At 38.5% G+C, this 20,000-nt stretch overlaps 1 protein-coding gene across 1 annotated transcript in view; it reads left to right on the top strand.

Moving 5' to 3' along the window:
- The window catches only part of LOC137974818 (trafficking protein particle complex subunit 11-like), a 53,077-nt gene that overhangs the window by 13,732 nt on the left and 19,345 nt on the right, over positions 1 to 20,000 (top strand). Inside the window, exons 7-24 of the mRNA XM_068821809.1 lie at positions 199 to 272; positions 1,471 to 1,567; positions 1,901 to 2,034; positions 3,280 to 3,340; positions 4,923 to 5,003; positions 6,541 to 6,628; positions 7,540 to 7,619; positions 9,800 to 9,878; positions 10,855 to 10,909; positions 11,779 to 11,859; positions 12,348 to 12,412; positions 12,699 to 12,760; positions 15,669 to 15,804; positions 15,935 to 16,007; positions 17,328 to 17,385; positions 17,962 to 18,096; positions 18,433 to 18,614; positions 19,769 to 19,894. Coding sequence (XP_068677910.1) covers positions 199 to 272; positions 1,471 to 1,567; positions 1,901 to 2,034; positions 3,280 to 3,340; positions 4,923 to 5,003; positions 6,541 to 6,628; positions 7,540 to 7,619; positions 9,800 to 9,878; positions 10,855 to 10,909; positions 11,779 to 11,859; positions 12,348 to 12,412; positions 12,699 to 12,760; positions 15,669 to 15,804; positions 15,935 to 16,007; positions 17,328 to 17,385; positions 17,962 to 18,096; positions 18,433 to 18,614; positions 19,769 to 19,894 — 1,667 coding nt within the window. The remainder of the gene's footprint in view (positions 1 to 198; positions 273 to 1,470; positions 1,568 to 1,900; positions 2,035 to 3,279; positions 3,341 to 4,922; positions 5,004 to 6,540; positions 6,629 to 7,539; positions 7,620 to 9,799; positions 9,879 to 10,854; positions 10,910 to 11,778; positions 11,860 to 12,347; positions 12,413 to 12,698; positions 12,761 to 15,668; positions 15,805 to 15,934; positions 16,008 to 17,327; positions 17,386 to 17,961; positions 18,097 to 18,432; positions 18,615 to 19,768; positions 19,895 to 20,000) is intronic.

Below are 20,000 nucleotides of genomic sequence, written 5' to 3'. Positions count from 1 at the left end.
TGGTGTGAATGCCAAGAAAGAGAGAATAGATACAACTGTATTCATCCTCATTTTGCCCATGATCTTAATACATAACTTTAAATCTGACTATTTCCCATTACTGTTTTGCTGAGTACAGCAAGAAGATTAACCTGTATAGTTTTCTTTGTTTAACTTATCAAACTTCTGAGTTTTAACTGCTTTTTTGTCTTTTCTCAGTTATTGTTGGTACGGCATCAGTTTAAAGTTGCATTCTTTAATGAGCTGCGACAGGACCCTCATTCTGCCATAAAGTATGTAAATTTACTATTTACTAAAGACTCCTACATAATTATAGGTTTTATGAAAGAAAAAAGACCTCATTTTGCTTGAGATTTCAAAATTATGTTTGCTTAACCCATTGACTCAAGTGAGGACAATGTGCGAGCCAGAGAGTCATGCAAGTCATGAATGCCTGCCATGCGAGTCATGCAAGCCATGTGAGTTATGCAAGCCAACATGGCAAGCAGTGCAAGTCAACATGCGAGTCACACAGTTATTGAAAGCTAACCGTTTTAAAATGTGTGCTTATAGACGTACATGTAAATACTATTTATCACCTCTATTTTAACCCTTTGACATCCAAACTGGCCAGACTCGTCAATAGGGAACCCCCAGGAGTCAATGGTTTAAATGGATGCTTATATATGCATCCCCCCTTCCCGGGAAAACCCGGGCATTTGAATATCTTCTGTGCCCTGGGAGTTGGGAATTTGACCTTTGCCTGGGTGGGGTGGGGAAAATTGAACCGGAAGTGTCAGATTTCAAATTATTGTTTTTTGTGGGCGCCGAACTCGCTAACAGTTATATAACACGTGTTTGGATGAGTTGGAAGTGTTTAAAGGAAGTGATGTAGCATTTTGTGAGCGATTGGCTTACAAAAAAGGTCTTCAGAAGGTCTTTGTTAAAGATGGCAGGAGCCAACAACCGTTGTTCTTTAGTAGGGTATGACAGACAAATTTGACGATAGGGTAGGGCGTTTGAACACCATTTTGGCCCAAGGGGGCAGGAATTTGAATTATCCAATCTTCAAAAGTTCAAATGCCCGGGGAGGGGTGGTGGGGGGATGTTGAAGTTTCGAGTTGATCGGCGCATTAAGTGAAAGACTCAAATGGATCGCACAACTTGCTGGCTCCCAGATTGCCCAGCCCCCATTGACTCCTGAACCTCCCCTCCTTCCCCCCCTCCCTTTCTCGACCCCCTTCCTTCATTGAGGAGTAAAATTGTTTGGTGTCAGTGAAATATATGACAGTAAGTCTCACTCCCAAGAGTCAATGGGTTAAAACTACTAAGATTGCAATTTAGCCTCTATTCAGCAAAGGTGGCTGCTCTAATTTTTAGCAGCATAAATATCAAATGAATATTATTTTACAGGATGTCCTGGTATGTTTGACTAATGTAATATTTTATGTAATTTAAAGGAAAAGAGTAAAGAAATTTTTATACTTTCAGACATTATCGCCAAGCTTACAGTCTTCTTGGAGAAATTAAGACAAGCAACATGAATATTTTGGAAATAAAAGTTGTTGCAGGATTTATTAGTTACAAGGTTTGTTTTGAAGAATTTTTTACAATACACTATATTATTATTTGTGCAAGCCATAGAATGTTTGTAGAATGTCTATCTATCTATCTATCTATCTATCTATCTATCTATCTATCTATCTATCTATCTATCTATCTATCTACCTATCTATCTACCTATCTATCTATCTATCTTTACACTCAGGTAAATTTGAGCATTACATGTTTTCCCCAAAATATGAGATAGAATAATTATGTGGATTTGGCTTTCAGGGTTACCATAAGCATGTACTTGTACTTGTTCCTTCCACAAATGAGCAGGTACAACATCATGTCATATGAACATTGCATCTTGCAGATTTGTCGTTTAAGTTTCCAAGCATCAGCTCCTTTAGATGCAATATCACAGTTTCGGAAACATGTTGATTTGTTCAAGGAGAAAGTTGGCTGTCCTGAGCTTGCATTTGAACACTCGGCTTGGCTTTCTAAACAGTAAGTTCAGTGTAGCAATATCCTTTCTTGTGGTACGACTTTTAGTCTACAATAACAAAGCTTGTTTTAACAAAATCAAAGTAATAGGAGGGTCTTTAAAAAAATCAAGTGTGGTACTTATCAAACTTGTGTGTATGCTGTTTGTTTTATATCATAATCATTACGATAAAATTATTAATATTATCGTGATAACTACTTGCTATTTAATATTTTTTATGGCTGGCTGACAATCAACAACAATAATTTAATTTACATACATTAAAAAAATGGGCCGTAGCCAGTATTAGGCAATCCGAGGCACTTACATCAATCATTTTGTTTGTGATTTTTCTAATCAGGCGTCAAAAACACCTTAAATACCTATGAAGATAATTTAACGTTGGACATTGCCTCAATTTTTTTTATCTGGCTACAGCCGTGAATTTACAATAAGATAACAAGGAATAGTAAGTAATTATTTGGAGTCTAGAGGCTAAAGGAACCGTGAGGTTTTTGAGTGTGCCCCTAATACTCTTTTAAGTTCATCATTTTAATAAGGAAAAAAAAAGAGACAAGGGAAGAAGAACTATATAGCATAGTTGAGTTGTAGTTAAGTTAAAGAAGCAAGAAAGTGAACGAACTACAGTGTACTGTAACTTCTCTCACACTGAAGTGGGGTTGCCTGATACAGAGCAAAATTTGTGCATTAATTTTATTAGCTTTAAATTTGTGCTTCAGGTCATGTGATTCAATCAGTATTGTTTTGCTTTGAGTTCAACAGCTTTCTGACCTTCCCATCCCCAAGCTAGTGTAAATTTATGCTGTCTTCTGTTTGTTGACAGAATGTAATTTACATCTGAAAGTTTTTCCTTTTCCTTTGTATGAGTTGGGCTTGTTGCTCTGATATTTCATTTTTGTTATTTTTTGCATGCATTGGTTGGTTGATTGTCAATAAAGAACTGGTGAATTGTGGAATTAAGGCAAAGGGCATGTGAGAATATAAGATCATTTTACATGAACACAACTTTTGTACAAATAACTTTTGTCAAAAACAGCTATTAAATATGTGTTTCTCCTGGCCACGCCTACTCTATTTTTAAACATAATGTTAACTCCTTGTGAGCCTTTTTACAACACAGGAGTGGTACTGTACAGGTGCATACCACTCCTTCCCAATGAAATCTACTTACATCTTCATGTTGTTGTCCATTTCCCAACAAAATGCTCTTGTCATCAAATTTGCATTCAGGAAGTCTTTCTTTGTAGGTTTAGTTTATTTGGTGATTTATTTGATGAAGCCATCAGGAATGGGCTTACAGCCCTTCAGGTATGTAGAATTATCGTAGTATTCTTAAACTTCAATGTAATTAATTTTTGTTGTTGATAATAATAAATGTTACCAGAATTAAATGAAGCGGAGAGTCTTAATCTCGTCAGTGATGGATTGATAAACCACCTTTTAATTGAACTGTATTTTCGCATGATAATGTTTAAAGCCGAAGAGCTTGTGGGGTTGTCCACAAATCATACTGGGTTTTGAGGAGAGGAGAAAACCGAGGTACCTGAGTGGATAAAAACCTCTCAGAGGAGAGTAGAGAACCAACAAACTCAACCCACATAAGACGTCAGATCTGAGAATCGAACCCGGGCCACATTGGTGGGTGGCGAGTGCTCTCATCACTGCGCCATCCCTTCTCCCCGAATTAGCAATAAGGTATAAAAAAGGACTGTACACCAGGAACTCAGAATAAAAAATGCAGTGCTCCTCAACCCAACCCTTTCACCCCATTGGTGAGTTAAATCGCCTGGTGTAAGACAAAGCTAAATCTAAATGCCTTGGATATTACTAAACCATGAAACAGTGAAACGAAATGCTAAAACACCATATATGACCCCACCATGCATTGAATACTAACCGACAGAGGCCTAAATTAATTAGGAGTTATTGCTCCTAATTAATTGAGATTATGATTAGGATTCAGATTAAGATTGAGATTAGGAGCAATGACAGTTTAGGCCTAAAACAATAATCTCAAATCCAACCTTTGTCTTTGTATGGTGGGATCATACATGGTGTTTTGATGTTTCGTTTCACAGTTTTGATCCATGCGTGGCCTTCTCATCTTAGGCAGGTACAAAAGTCGGACCAGATCAACTCAGATTGCTCTCCTCAGATTGACATAAAAACAAGTGATAAGGCCTTGAGAAATCACCCTAGCCCAAATCTTTATGCTAACCTTGGTGAAATTGGGACAAATGTGGAATACGTAGTTTCGGTAAACATGCGTGAAACCATTTTTCTCTCAATCCAAGGTGAGCAATCTGAGGTGATCTGGTCTGACTTTTGTACCTGCCCACTGATTTTAAATGAATAAAGCGGTTAGTTTATTAAAAAAAAAACTATGGTGCTGGGCCAGAGTGGTGGGGAGTGAGACATGAAAATTTGGTTTTATCAAACAAGTTGATAACTAAAGATAAATAATTAAACTGCAAGTGACACATTGTCCTTGTAGTGATTAATTTATTTTATTTTAAAGTTTATGAACTTCTTTGATAAAACCAAACTTTCTGGTTTCCTCTAATTTTTAGTTGCCATTCTCTTCCATCGAGTTCCAGGAATTGGCACACCATGCTAAAAATAGAGTAATTCTTACACTATTCACATCGTCAGTGATTTATGCCACTGTGTGCTCTTAAACAATTCCCCACTCCTCTATTCAATGTTGAGTTCATGACAGAGGTGATCTGTTGCCGCACCAAAAATATTGACATTCCTAGCAATGTGGGCAGTAGAGGACTCGGCATGAAGTACATTGCTGTAACTCCAGATACTTTTGCTGGAACAGAATTTTTCAAAATGTGGCATGTAAATCACAATGATGACTGACAGATATTCTCTTTTACTGTAGACTCAACACCCGGGGTTTTATTATCAACAAGCTGCCAACAATGCCATTGTTAGGAGACAGTTGTGTCAGGGTTTGTGTCATGTAGGTATATCCTTCAACTGGCTTGTAAAACATATTAATAAACAAAACTACTAATGAGCTTGTGTTTAGATACAAGGGAGCCAGACATACATGCAACTTCGATGGAAACTGATGGGAGGAACTCATTTTTGCAAGCCTCTGAATTTGGTTATTAATTACTTCTTACATGTATTTGCAGTTGCATCTTCTTCAAAACACAAACAACTGTGATTAATTCATGATCAACTATTTCTAGAATGAAAAGTTTCTTGTCATGTTGTTTCTTTCAACTAAAACCTTTAAGTTTATTCAGTTTCTCACATGAATTCTAGTATAATTTATTCTTGAAGACTCATTCGTAATGTTCAATCTGGCAACCATTTTCTAAATGAGCATTCAAGCATTGCACAGCGTTAATTTTGCTGAAGCTTCTTGGTGTTAGTTGGATTTGAAACAGGAAACCATGATTGTGATCTCCAAATTAGTAGTTATGAGCAATGTTTTGAGAGTTTTCATGATTATAATTATAATAATAATAATTATTATTATTGAAAAGATCATGCTATGCTTGGTCTATAATACTTTCAATTCAATTTTCTTGATTGATTCTCAAACAAAGATTTATGTTTATGTGAAAGACTTTCGTATAGCCATGAAGAATGTTCATTCACTTTCAGGCACTCTTGGTTGTATCATTTAAAATATTAAAATTAGCTAAATGATTGTTGGTCGATCACCTCCATGGTTGATTTTGCTGCTGTTTAATATTAGTACATCTGTGGTTGACACTACACTTTTATGGACACTCTACAGAGAATTAGTCATCAATCGCTTACTTGTGCTCTTGTTAACTGAACTTTCCTTCTTCAATCTGCATAGGGTAATTTGTCAAGTGTGTTGTTCATGGCTGTAATAAACATTGAAATATTACAGAGCATAAATTGAATGAATGAGGTGTCAAATTTTGTGTGGAGAGGGGAGGGAGGGTGGCATAAGGACCATACAAATCTATTTTAAATTACTTTCTGTAGTATTTGGATGGTTTTGCGCATCAGAAACAGGCATTTTATGGTCAGGAGTTTGTGTAATTAAGGGCTTATAAACAGCTCTCTTTTAAGCTAAAGGGGTCTCATCCTGAATCCTGTTGGGCTTGAGAGAGAAAGAGAGATGGCCAAGGACAATGTGCATTGAACCCCATTGATTTTACATGTAATCTTAATCATTTTAAATAATTACCGGTGTCTGTGTTTGTAATTCATACAACAAATTTACAAATTTGAGCTCAGAAAGATGATCACAAATCAAATGCAAAATGTTGAAAATTTTCAACTGGCTGGAGGAAACCAAGCTGGCTATTTTACTGGCAGTATTGGGTCTCGTGCCACCTAAGAAAAATGCAATAAACCTGAAGCATTGTCAGGCAACTCCTGGACAATGTGCTATAGTATGCCACCTCCTAAACCTAAACCAAAAGTTTGTTTAGCTAAGTCCTAACGATCATCTCATATTGATCATTGGTTTTGCTTCTTCTTTTGTTTCTTTTTTTGTGATTTTGCAGACGACCACTCCATTATCCATGAATCCATTGGAGAATGCTGGAAACTTGGATTTCTTTGGCCAAAGACCTTGGAGGCAAGGTTTTCAAGGTGACAAATAAACAAGAAAATTTTACATATACATGTAGATAAATCTCTGGGCCCGGTTGTTCAAAAGCGGATTAACGCTAATCCCAGATTACAAATTAACCAAGGAGTTTATTTCTCTCTTCCCAAATGCTGTTCAACGCTGATATTCGGCAAAACTTTACATTAGAAGAAGTCAATCCTGAACAACAAAAAATAAGCAAAAGAAACTTTCACCAAAAAGTTGAAAACATGAAACAAAAGTTAACGCTAATCCTGGATTAAGTTAACCCGCTTTCGAACAACCGGGCCCTGTTGTATTCTTTTTAATCAAAATTGACCCCTACAATTTTTGCCTGGAAGTGAAACATAACCAAATTCTTGCACCTTGATGCAAATAGCATAATGTTGTTCCCTTTGGTCTATTAAAATGTCACCTTCCTCTTAGCTGAAAAGGGTTTGGGTTAGGGCTTCAATCGTAATGTCGGTTAGAATTTATTAGTGAAGTGTTACATGTATTGTTGCTTCCTGAGTAGATTTAGGTACCGGTAGTTTAGTGTAATACTGTATCTACACGAACTATCTATGGGCATTATGGCACCTTCAGATGAAAGTCAGCAGCTCTAATCCCAGTTTCCCAGGATCACAAACTATGGACTTTCTCAGTGCTTGCAATGCTGTACCATGGTTAACCCATTCACACCTTAAACATCCCCAACTGGCGAGTAAAATCGTCTGACATCAGACATCTGGAGAAAAATACATAATATTATAAACCTCACTCTCACATGGGGAGGGGTTAAAACTTCAAAGAAAGTTCATATGATTCATATGAAGAACATAGCTATGATTTGGAATTTAATGCAAGTAGGAAATTTTGTGACATTTATTTTAATTGATCAACTAATTTATATATTGAACATTTTTATATACAGGAATTGAACCACCAGATGCTGCATTAGAGCATGCTGGAATAATCGCACTCCAGGCTCAGGAAATACAAGTTGACCATTCAGTGAGTGTATAGGTATTATAATGATATATACACACACACATACAAAGGAGAGAGGAATTTACAGTAAACATAAACTTGGAATTAAAAGCTGTTATATATCTATGAACGAGTCTTCTTCACAAAAAATTCTCAAAAGAACACTTTTACCCTCAAATCCAACTTTGATAGAACAGTGTTGACCTTTAAAATTTACCTTGCCTGCAAGGGACCTTAAAATTTACACTTGAGCATTTAATGAACCCTAAACTAGTAAAGGTTAAAAAAAAATGGTGTGTTATTAACCAAGTTTAATATGAGTGAAGCAAAATTTAATAAAATAGAATTAAAACACTAGGAAAAAAGTTACGGCAATAAGTGTTAGAAGTAGTGATGGCTCTTTTCACTTGTTGGCATAAAAGTCATAATTCAGAAGTTCTTTACTTGGAAATATCATATCTATTTTGGTTGTGCATGTGTGTTAAATGAAGCAAGACAATTTTGTCTGAAACACATTGTAAAGATACAGATTGAATGCCCAATCTTTGCAAAAACTATTAACGTCTTCTGACAGTTAGTCAGCTAGACAGAAAAGAGTACAGACTAGTGTATAGGCAAACAATCGTCTTCCTTTGTGGCAATTATTGATATTTCAAAAGACCTTTGGTCTTCTTTGAAAGACTTAATTGTGTTGCAATCCAAAAGCTTGAAAACATTGTCTGACCTGTAAATACTTGTAAATTGAGGTTCTTTCATTTTTCTTCGTTCTTGTGGTTAAGTGCACTTTATAAGTGCACTACACGCTATGTCATCGGGTTGTAAGAGTGAGTGAGTGAGTGAGTGATTTTAAGTCTGTGGTGGCAAATAGGCCCGCAGTGCGTGCATGAATCACAAAAGTAAACAGGTCTGTTCTAAGAATTTCAACAGATGAGCCCCAAAACCAGCAGGAATTTGTGACCCGGATGAATAATAAAGCAGCTTTTATTTCCAAAACGATAGAATTACCTGGTGATAAATAACATCATCTAGGAAAGTGAATCTTTGATCTTTGTGTTTAATTCAAACATTTCTTGTCGAACTTTATAACTCTTGGAAGGAAAAAATAACATTAAAATTTTTTTGTCACAGGTCAGATGTATCCTTTGTTTCTTGAGTTTGTAGTAACACGCAGGGTATTTAATTGATCACAGTCTTCCTGTATTTTAGAACTTAAAATGTTTGGGGATTTAACAAGAAAACCAACCGGTTAATAAATTATTATTAATAGCTTCCCAGTTCACTCTTCATCAAAACTCAAATTACATTTTTTTTCTTTCAGTACTATCATCAGTCTTAGCTGTTAATGAATTAATGACTGACTGACTGACTCACTCACTGACTGAATAAAAAAAATTGATTTTTTTTAGAATTAACATTATTTTTAGATTCCATTCTGAGCTTAGTTATGCACTTAAAGTGTTATTTGAACTGTATTGTATTGCTTTTCATGGGTGTGCATGCAGTGTAGGAGATAGCGCTCACAGGCTGTATCCCAGCACGCCGGGTTTGAATCCCAACTCCAAAGTTCTCTCAGCTTTCCATTCATTTGAGTTTGGGAAAATGAGTACTGATATTACTGGGGACAAGTTGTGGAATCCTATGTAATCGGGTAACAATGATAAAAATCATCGAAAGCATAGCCTTTGGGTTGCCTTTGACTGCAACCATCCACTTGTCTTTGTCTCCCAAAGGGGGGAGTTCTCCCAGGATAATTGGGTGGGGGTGTTTGCAGCCTGCTTCCTTAAACCCTTACCCTATTTCAGACCAAAATCTTGGATTTTCCCTACCCTATTTCAGACCTGGCCAAAAATAATTTGAGAAGGGCTTTGTTGACGGTCTTATCGCCCAATAATAAAGAAGCTTCTTCTAAAAAACATACCCAATTCAAGACTGAGTGAACAAACCATACCCGATTTCAGACCAAATGGTCGGAATTGATACCCTACTCAGACCAAAACAGCTAAAAAGCCATACCCTGTAGGGCCGCACATACATATGTAGCCCATAATTATAAGGGAGTCGCCCCCCCCGCCCCCCCCGAGATTTGTCTTGTTGTATTGCTTTTCATAATGTTAAATCATTACATACACGGTCTTCACCATGGAGTAAGTCCTTTAGTACATGTAGTAGTGATCAATTCAATGCTTTTTTGTTTTTGCTTTTAGTGGATCATTATTCCTCTTCTCAGCAGTGCCGTGGCTCAGTTTAAAAAGTACAAGTCACCAAGAATGAAAAGATACCTCAGTTAGTAACTATTTTATTATTTCAGTCTCCCAATTATTGCTTCTCTTTTAATTCTCATGGGAGGCGCGGTGGCCTCATGATCATGGTTAGTGCGCTCCACTCCGGAGCGAGTGGTCCGGGTTAGGGTCCTGGCCGGGGACATTGTGTTTTGTTCTTGGGCAAGACACGTTACTCTCACGGTGCCTCTCTCCACCCAGGTGTATAAATGGGTTCTGGCAAATTTAAAGGTCGGGGTAGCCCTGTGATGGACTAGCATCCCATCCAGTGGGGAGTAGAAATACTCCTAGTCGCTTCATGCTACAGAAACGGGGATAAGCTCCGGCCTAATGGGCCACTTGGCTCGTAAGCAGACGTTTTTAAATTTCTTATTCAAGTCATTAAGGAAAAAACCGAATGCCTTAATTTTTCATTTGTCTTTTGAAATCATCGCTTGTGAATTATGTAGATTGTGATGTGTAATAATAATAACAATGATAAAAATAAAGTGTATTTATGATGGCATAGTTAGTGGCCATGGGAAGATCAATCAGCTGATTATACAATCATCTGGTGTCCAGCAATTTGTTATAAATCCAGTACAAGACAAGTCAAATCAGACATTGGTTTTTAAGGTGAGGGGAAAACCTGAGTACCAGGAGAAAAACCTCTTAGAGCAGAATAGGCCGCATATGTCATCAAGTCCAGGAATCGAGCCTGGGATACATTGGTGGGAGGTGAGTGCCCTTGCCACTTCCCCAACTCTGCTCCCAACCCCAATGTTTGCATACTGCTTGTTGTCAATGAGGTCGAATCATTGCATGTGAAATAGGGTGCTCAGTTGTGACTGGTTGGTTTTAAGCTGCAGCTATGGTAGGATTGGTGCATTTTGTTTCTTGCCGTTAATTGTTCCCTCGGCAGTCTGTTGTTTGCTTTTGCTGGTAAGCTTTGAAAAGTTGAACAATCCTGGAGGCATAACTTTTTTTTGTTACTTTTGTAGTGGTGCAGATGGGAGAGGAATACTACCATGCAAGAGATTTTGGCAAGGCTTTGATGTAAGTAAAATGTGTAGATTAAATGATAACAAAAAAATTACTCTGAAGGGGTGTGTTTTTGTAATGGCGAACTGAGTGTTGGATTTGCATGCAGCACTACACCAGGTTTAGTAAATCCTGCTTGGGCCAGTGTTCAATTTGTCTTTCAATTCTGGTTCTAGTTGCCTCTTGTACTGTAAGTTGGGGTTCTCATTCACGTTCTGCAGTACCTGTGATCTACATAGCTTGGTAGCTAAGTGCATTTTTACTGCAATCAAAAGCATATACAATTTCATTTAAGGGTTTGAACCTACATGTATGACCTCTTGATTGCTTGTTTTGGAGGCTCTTCCACTCATGTTCCACTGAGCTGTAAGAGACTAGTAGAGGCTTAGTCCAGGTGACCAATTTCCTGCTATACATGTACTGCCAGGACTGAAATTGTCAAAATGTCGCATTCTCACAATACCAGTAAAGTAGATATGACATGTAAAATTTAATGACAATCCCGGTAAAAAAAAATACATGTAAAAGATGAGTGGGAGATAAGTTCAAAAGAATCCAAGTGTTCCACTGAAATGATTTGTGAATAGACATACATGCACTTATGATGATGATGATTATTATTATTATTGTTATGGTGTATATAGCTCATAGATCTCGCAGTCTTGTGGCAGTTTACAGTTCTTTCTCTGGGATGAGATCGGGTTTCAGCTTGTAATGGCGCCTCTGGCAGCCACTATCAGTACATTCTTGATCACACCCACCCTATGATATAAACATTGTGTTCATCGATGTGTTGTGAAGGTTGAAGCAACAATGATTAATGATGTAAGGTAAGCAGTGCTTTCTTAGTTATGTCGTTTTTTACATGTATTTTAATATTTTAGGTTGTTGAGCAGAGTCAAGTGGGATTACTGCAGAGAAAAATGGTGGTCACTTCTGACTTCAGTGTTAATCACATCTCTCAGGTTGGTTTTCGTTTAAAAATTTTAAATCCAAGTATTTCTCAGTCCAGTTTTACCAAAATACTTCAGCTATGCAAAGGGCCGCAGAGCAAAGTTGGAACAGCCAAGGAAGGCCACTGATACCTCTCGTCAAATTCTGGGACTCTGTGTCACATGTCAAGCAGACGTGATGATGTGGATTGCGTTTTCTGGTTTTCTACTTAGTCCTAAGTTGTTTTGCTTTAGGTGTATTGGTGTCTTCTTCCTCCTCTAAACACCAACGCAGCCAACGTATCCCGATTCCATTTCAGTCTGGATTCAGCGGACAACACTTAACGTTGCAGCTAAAACTTTTCCTGGTTCGCAGTGCTTATCCAAGAAGACTTAAAAGTCAAACCTTTGTAATTACAAAGGCAGCACTTTCTGAGATTTAGTCATCATTAAAATTTAATTATACACGTATTCTTTAAACCTGATGTCTTTATAACTGTAATTCCATTGGCTTTTTTCAGATGTGCTTACTTGGTTGGGAACATCCAAGAATATATAGGTCTTTCTCTCGAGTTGATGGGCAGATGTATCCTTTTCAAAAGTCCCACAGTTAAAATAGCACATCAACCACTTAAGTATTAGGTCAGACGGGAGCAGGCCGTGCGAACTGAAGATGTTAATTCAATTCCCACCCTGGTCAGAGTTTTTCTCTGTCCTTGAGTGGGCCCATTTCCATTAGTAGGGCTAACGCTCACATGGTTCACATGGGGTACAAAACTAGCGCTTCTCATTACACTCTAATCAGTTAAGTCAGTTAGGTGTAAGACACTATAGTTTTGAAACATCATTCTTTAATCTTAACAAACAATCAGATGCTGAGAATTCTCCAGAAGAGAAAACAAGATGTCAGACCAACCTTATTCAAGTCATGGCGGTACGGGCTGGCTTTTTAAACCAACATAAATGTGAAGCAATCAAGAATTTGTCAACAGATTTCCTTGAAGTCACTTCATTTGGCTAAAATAAACGCACAAAAGTCGCTGTTAGAGCGAAGGAGTAACGCTCTTACGAAGGGCATACGCTCGAAACGTCAGCTTTCGAATTTCTTTACAGTGGTCAAGTTACCATATCAGCTCAGTTCGTAAACCCGTCTCATCCAGATTCCCCTAACTGGCCCCTACTGACAAGCAAAATCATCCGTCTTAATCATACAGAGTAGAATCTTTAAGGTCTCGGTAAAGGTAAATTTGGCCGTCTCGCTCAATTTTTTATTTATTTTTTTAGTTATTAATTTTTTAAAAATCTTGAATCGGTGGGCCTTGAAGTAAATTTTCCGGAAAAAAAAATCTGAAAAATTAATTTTAAAAACTCTTAAATCGCTTTGTTTCCCTCCATAATCTGCGCGCGAAAAATGATTGACGTATCATGTCAATCACACGTGAAAGGATTGGGTGTCAATTGACAGCCTTCACGCGCGATCTGCTACCTTAGACCGCGATCTGCTACCTTAGACCGTAAAATGCACGCGAAATCATCTTCTCCTGTCCCGACGGTTTCAAGACATCGCTTCCAAATTTTCAGTTCTAATAGATGATTGTACTACCCCAAATACCGTGTGAGGAATTCTTCATTTGTCTTCAGAGACTGATTTTATAGCCCTTTTTCTGCCCAAATTAAGTGTGGGATGAAAGAAAGACCTTGGTGCGTGATATTTCCTTCAATTCTTTAACATCTCAAAAATTCCTTACGGTATTGGAATGCATTCATCTGTGACTGAGATGCAACAAAGTGCGGTTATTTTCGCAATAAAGTGAAAGGACAGGAGCTTCTGTAGCAGACTCGGTCATTCTGAGTTTGAGGTCTCAAAACTAAAAGGCAATATTAAATACCAAAAATCGAAAACTTTATTCAAATAATTCAATCTGTTAGCTTTAATCAGGAGCCCATCTGGAGCGTGCAACTTCCATACAGCGTCTGTGAAACGGCGTTTTCACAAGTAGGTATATTTTTAGACTAGCCCTTCCCGCGAATTAGGTCAAAAAACAAAGGCAGTTCCGGTTCGGTGACCCTATGACGTCAGCTTAATTTCTTGTAATTGGTCATCGGGCTTCTGTGGGAGTCTCATTCGCGGGAAATTCAATCTAAAAATAAATCGGTCTGTGAAAACGCCGTTACACGAACACAGTAGAGTTGTAGGCTCCGGGTCATGGGTTCCTGCTTTAATATGATATAAAGTTTGACCTTATGCAAAAAATAGCGGCGCGACAATTTCATTTTTCTGCGGACGCCTCATTTTCCTTTACTGTGTCATTTTGACAATTGAATGAGTTAATTTTCTCTGCTACCACTACTGCAGATTCAACTATCCATCTCCAAATTTATTTGACGTATGGTCCGTGTTTGTTAACTTAAGAAGGGCTTTCCTCCATGTGCCGCTGCACGGTATTTGTTTTGTTTCGAATATGTAATTGTCACAAAATTCGCGACTTGGGCAATTTCATTTTTTATTGCTATGGAGCGAGCGAAGCGAGCGAGCAACAACAAAATCTGGATAGAGCTGTTTCGACAAAGGTGGTCCCAAAAAAAAAAAGCATTTCAGCGCACGCGACAATGTGGAAAGGCATTATGGTAAACTGTCAGTCAATTTGAGTCAACGAAAACATGACAGCAATGCTATCGAAAACCTCTCCTAAAAATACATGCTCATGCTGTGTTGCATTGAGATATGAGTGAGTTTCAAAATTCAGTCAAATGATCCAGGCCATGAATTAGTAACAAAAAGTTAGGATTAACAAATAAGGAAGATTTTGACGACTTAAACCTTACTTATTTTATGTCATATTTTGCAGAGGAAGTTTGAGAAATGTATACAAAAATCGTGGCGCACGTGCAGAGCCATCGATTTTGCTAATGAACCCTTTTGTTTTTAGACTTGTGTTGGTAGCGTGATGGCAGGAGAGAGCTTCAACATAAGTCGGCGTGTACTGCCACTTCACCAACGCTATGTCCTAAGAACTCTTTCATCCAAATAGCTCGCCATCGTAGGTCTTCGCTGTACGGTCGTGGCATCGTTCACTTGATATTGAATACTGTCCCATACTACCTTTCGGCATTGTTGCGAATGCTCTCACGCTCCTTTTGGACAACCTTTCTCGAAACAGCTGTATAAGGAAAAGTATGTAAGCTGCAAATAATTCTCGAATTCACCACTTTCTACCAGAATGTATTGCATTTAACCAGAATGCACTACGCCACGAACAACGTAAAAAATAAATGGACAGCTGCTCCCGCTGTTCAGTATAGTTGGATGCGGAATTCAATGTGTCCAAGGCTCAGGTAGAGGAATGGCTGTTTACAAACGGAGCAGCTTTTGCCTAAGGCAATAGCCCAATTCCGAGTTGCTGTTTGCCTCGGCTTCAAAGTGAGTCCTGGTGCACAACCATTCAAATGGAAATGAGTGGTGTATTTGAATGCAAATTAAACTCATTATCATTTGAGTGGCTTAGCGCCAAGACTCGTTTTGAACGAGAGGCAAAGAGCAACTCGGAAATGGCCTATTGATGTTGAAGCGGGGAGATTATAAATCAGTACTGAATATGAAAAGGGCGTTGTGAGTAGACAGTTTGATACTGGGGGACACGGTGGTGTACCAGTCGAAGCAGAAACTTACGGAAACGCAAGGTCAATGTGCACGGCAAATTGTGGCCACCGTTTTAAAAATGAAACATTCTGCAAGGGGTGAAGTTTGTTAGTCTTAAATAAATGATGAATGACATCACTTTCAACGAAATGTGCCGCAGCATTACTATCAGATAAACTAGTATATGTTTTACCATACACAGAATGAGTGTCCTGAACCTGAACCTGGCTGTGATTTTGAAGCAGTTGAAGAAGCTAAAGAATTGTGGAAAACCTTGAAGGCAACAACGCAATCACCTCAGGTGTTTACCATACAGATGGACCAAATTGCACCATTCGGTTAGTGCTTTGCTTTGCTAGCTAGAATTATCATGCCTTCTTCTGGTCTCACTTATTTCCTCATTGTTTCAATTTTTGGCTGTTGTGTTCGTGTACATACTGTTAAATCAAGTGTTGTCATCATTTACAGTTGAATGCAAAGCTGTTTTTGACTCTGCTACCACTACTGCAGATTCAACCATCCTTCTCCAAATTTACTTGAGGTATGCTTCCTTCTTAGCTAACAAAGGGCTTTCCTCCATGTATGTATGTATTAGTTCCTCTTGTTTTTTTTTCTTTTTAAACAAAAAATCAACCACAGCTCATAATTACACTAATTATGACCTGGGGCCCGTTTCTCGAAAGTCCCGTAAACTTTTCGGGTCCGAAAAGCCATTTGTGAAACTACTAACCGCTTGTTTTGGAAAGCTGATCTTTTAACATGCCTTTAAGGTAACAAAAAGAAAAAGGACTGTGAAGTTTGATGACTTAAATCCTCTCCGTTCTTAAGATGCAAAAGGAATTGTGACACCCGAAAATGGCCCAGATTTTTCGAGGCGTTATAGGCTTTTGCTAAAAACCTATACTGGAAATATTAAAACGCCTTGTTGAAGATACATTTTGTTCTAAGGCCCGTTTTAAACGTCGCATTTTACCATGATTTTACATGTGCCGAATCTAAAACAATAGATTTTTCTCGTTTGCATTAGATTCGGCACATGTAAAATGCGACGGTTAAAGCGGGCCTAATGAATATGAAAACCGTGCAAATGAGGTACTGTAGGGATTTTTAGCTATTCATTATAAGCTGAGGCTTAAAGCCAACTGGAAATTGTTTAATGACTTTGTATTGTACTCCATAGGGGGTGAGTAGGGAGCCGAATCTAATGCAAATAAGCGTAGACAATAGAGTTTTCGCATTTGCATTTGATTCGGCACATGTGAAATGCGACGTTTAAAACGGGCCTAAACGCTCCTCATGAATAAAGTGTAGATAAAAAATATGCACGATGCATTTTGCAAACTTGCAAAAAGCACAGTAATGGGTTCAATAGACTTGCTCACAACTCGACTTTGTCATGGCGCGAAAATGGGCTGAAATTGAGAAAGTCTATGGGTTTAACTGCTCTTTCAGCCTTAATGTTTTCAAGCTTTTAACCCAGTTAGAGAGACTGTTTTTCTATTTTTCTAGAAAGTTGTAGCATATAATTATCTCACAAGTGAATATTGCTTTTCCTGTACGTGACGTTTTTGAGGAACGGACGGCTATCGGAAGTGAGCTGTTTTACTTTTCAATTTGTCTTAACACTGCCACATTTGTATTTTTAAGTATCTTTTCACTATTAGAGGCGATTCGTTTAAATATCTAGGAGAGACAACTGTCCTAGCATGCGAAATGTTCACTTAATTGCTGTTTCCATCCGTGGATCAAAAACGTCGCTTGCTTAACCTCCCTACTGAATTATTCACTAGCACCATGATTTTCTAGGTAAATGTAAATGTAAGGATTGAGGGAATTCTCTTCTCTTTATTTCCGATTTCAGGGTTACCTGCACATTTCCTATCCGATTTTCCAAGATTTCCGTTTTCTTGAACAACCAGGTAAACAAACAAAATGGCAGAATTTGTACTAGATATCTATCATCATCTTCACTTTCATATCTTTTACCATACATCTAACACTAATCTTCCAGCTTTTGTCATTGGCTTTTTGAAAGCATCCCGCGTGGCACAGTGGTGAGACTGCGCCTCGTGAGTCCACAACATTTTGACCACTGTGATGATGAATATCGTTGTCGATAGCGGTACAGACAACGCTGAACCACTTTCGATTTCTTAATGTGACGTGTTACGGTTACCCTTTATTATACAAGCACCCTTTGTGTGCGAACAATTGGGCAACCTCAGTTCGGCAGAATGGGGAATCCCTGGAAATTTATAAGCGAAAAATAACCAAAATTAAAATTCTTTTTTTTTTAATCCTGAAAATAAATTTGATTTCCAACGTTATCTTCTCCAGTTTAAAGTTATTTCTTAGTTGGAGTGGAGGTTCCCTTAAAGTTACATGTCATGCAAGACATTGTATTACTAGTTTCAAGGGTGTTCTGGCTCGTATATTGTCAGGTTCTTTCTACAGACACTTTTTGCTGTTGACTTTTTTCGTTTGGTTTCTTTTAGTTTTACAACCAGCAATGTGTAGTTGAGACGTCGTTAACTCAAGGCGAAGGTGGGCTGTATCTGTTACCAGGCCAAACTAAAGTGATTCCATTTCAACTTATTCCACAACCTGAAGATGTTGGAAAACAACTTCAGGTAAGTCACAATGGACCACATAAGCATGATGAGAATTAATAAAACAAGGCATCCTCAGCTGCGAGCCCGCATCGGGTGATTTTCAATAATTAGTCAGAATTCTAATGACTTCCAGAGCGCTTTTCGGTTGAGTGTCGAAGGTTTTTGCGCGGGAGTTTTTCCCCACCACTTCCTCAGCCAATCAGAAACCAATCCTTAACCAAGCGTGAATTTCACTCACGCATTTTCCCGCCCTTGGAGCCTGCCACTTGATTCCAGTTATAATTGGTTCATTTGATTGTCTAAGTACATTGCTTTTGACTGAATATTAAAAAGCTTTGGTTGTGTGGTTTCCAGGTTACCTCCATTGCTCTCGAGCTGGGTTCCCGTGAGTCTCGATGTGCCGTGCTGGTTTGGAGCGGTGGTGGAGTGGAGGTCGCTGCATCTTCCAACAAATCCTTTGTATCTTACGGCTCAAAAACTGCCGCAAAGGAGGATCAATTTGATTGGGATGACTTGCAGATTGTTTCTAAAATCAAGTAAGGAAGATGCATTTCTTTGCAACAGGTTTTTTATTGTGTTGTCCAGGGTGTAGTTTTTAAAAGAAACTTCCACTCTTGCCAAAAAATATGCGCTTAATGGTGTATTTCATATTCTGTTGAAAACAAAACAAAAGTGAATTCCAGAATGTCAAAATTTGCTTTGCGCCGCCATTTTGAATATATGTTTGCAGTTGCGACAGACATTCCCTTTTGCTACATACCTAGGCCTTCACTCAACAAACTAGCACTGCAATTGGTTGATTCTTGGTCACCTGCCCCTGATTAAATTCAAATGTCCCGACCGGGATACAATTCCGCAGTTGTTGCCCGCTCCGGATGTTTTGTTGCGATTGTTGAAAAGCCTAAAGATCTAACAAATCACTTAATGTCTGGTCCCTCGGGAATGCGCAACTAATTTGCGAAACCGTGTGAAGCGAAAACAAGAGATTGTGCACTGTCACGGTCAATTCAATATCGATTGCGGCAATATTGTTCTCGCTTTTGAAGGTTTTAAGGTCTCATATCAGTCCATCGAGTAACTATGTTGAGAGATGGCAATCACGCATGCTTAGTAAGGAGTATAGTCATTGAATAAGTTATGTAGTGACGACACTGACTACTTTAGCGCAAATCTTGTTCTATCGAACGAATTGGGAAAGGTCGAATTGCCAGCAGTTGTTGGATAAAGCCAAATGTTCATGTTTTATTCTCCCACCGACGTAGTGCCACAGTTACTTTAGAAACTAACCCGTTCATTCTAGAACTTTATCGGCTTCGAACACCAGAACACTGCAAGTAAACGAATCAACGTTATCCTGTGTAAAAGAAAAAGATAGTGTCGTGGGTTGTAAAATGTAAAGGATGTATGGCGTTAGTTTGTAAGACGTTGCTTGGCGACGGGCAATGGGACAACTAAAAAGGAAACTGGAGAGCCAACCTACGATCTCCGTAACATCGGTCGGATGCTAAATTGTACAAGATTCCTGGTGACCGTCAATCTTGGTTGCTAGGCAAAGTGTCCCACTGGTCTGCGGGCACAACAATGTTATGCGATTCAATGTGACTCTGATTTCCCTGTCAGTTGTTCTTTCGCCCATTTTCGACCAACTAGTGTATCATCTTTCTCATGGGCACGTTACACCATTGCGTAGGATTGAACCACGAAAGCCCAGAATAGACGTTAAACTGAAGCACGAGCCACCGGCGCTGGTAAATGAGTTTTATGAGCTCCAGCTGGCTATCGAGAGCTTAGAAGACACACCAGTTAAAGAATTAAGGTAAGACCCGATAACGGTAAAAAAATGTAAATGCAAATGCTATGGTTTAATGGAAGTGCGCTTAGCTCCTAAGCTACTTCACCGGCACCCACTGAAAGAAACAATT

This window comes from Montipora foliosa, chromosome 11, assembly GCF_036669935.1.
Source record: "Montipora foliosa isolate CH-2021 chromosome 11, ASM3666993v2, whole genome shotgun sequence".
Taxonomy (NCBI): Eukaryota; Metazoa; Cnidaria; class Anthozoa; order Scleractinia; family Acroporidae; genus Montipora; species Montipora foliosa.
This window is presented reverse-complemented; position numbering and strand designations above follow the sequence as displayed.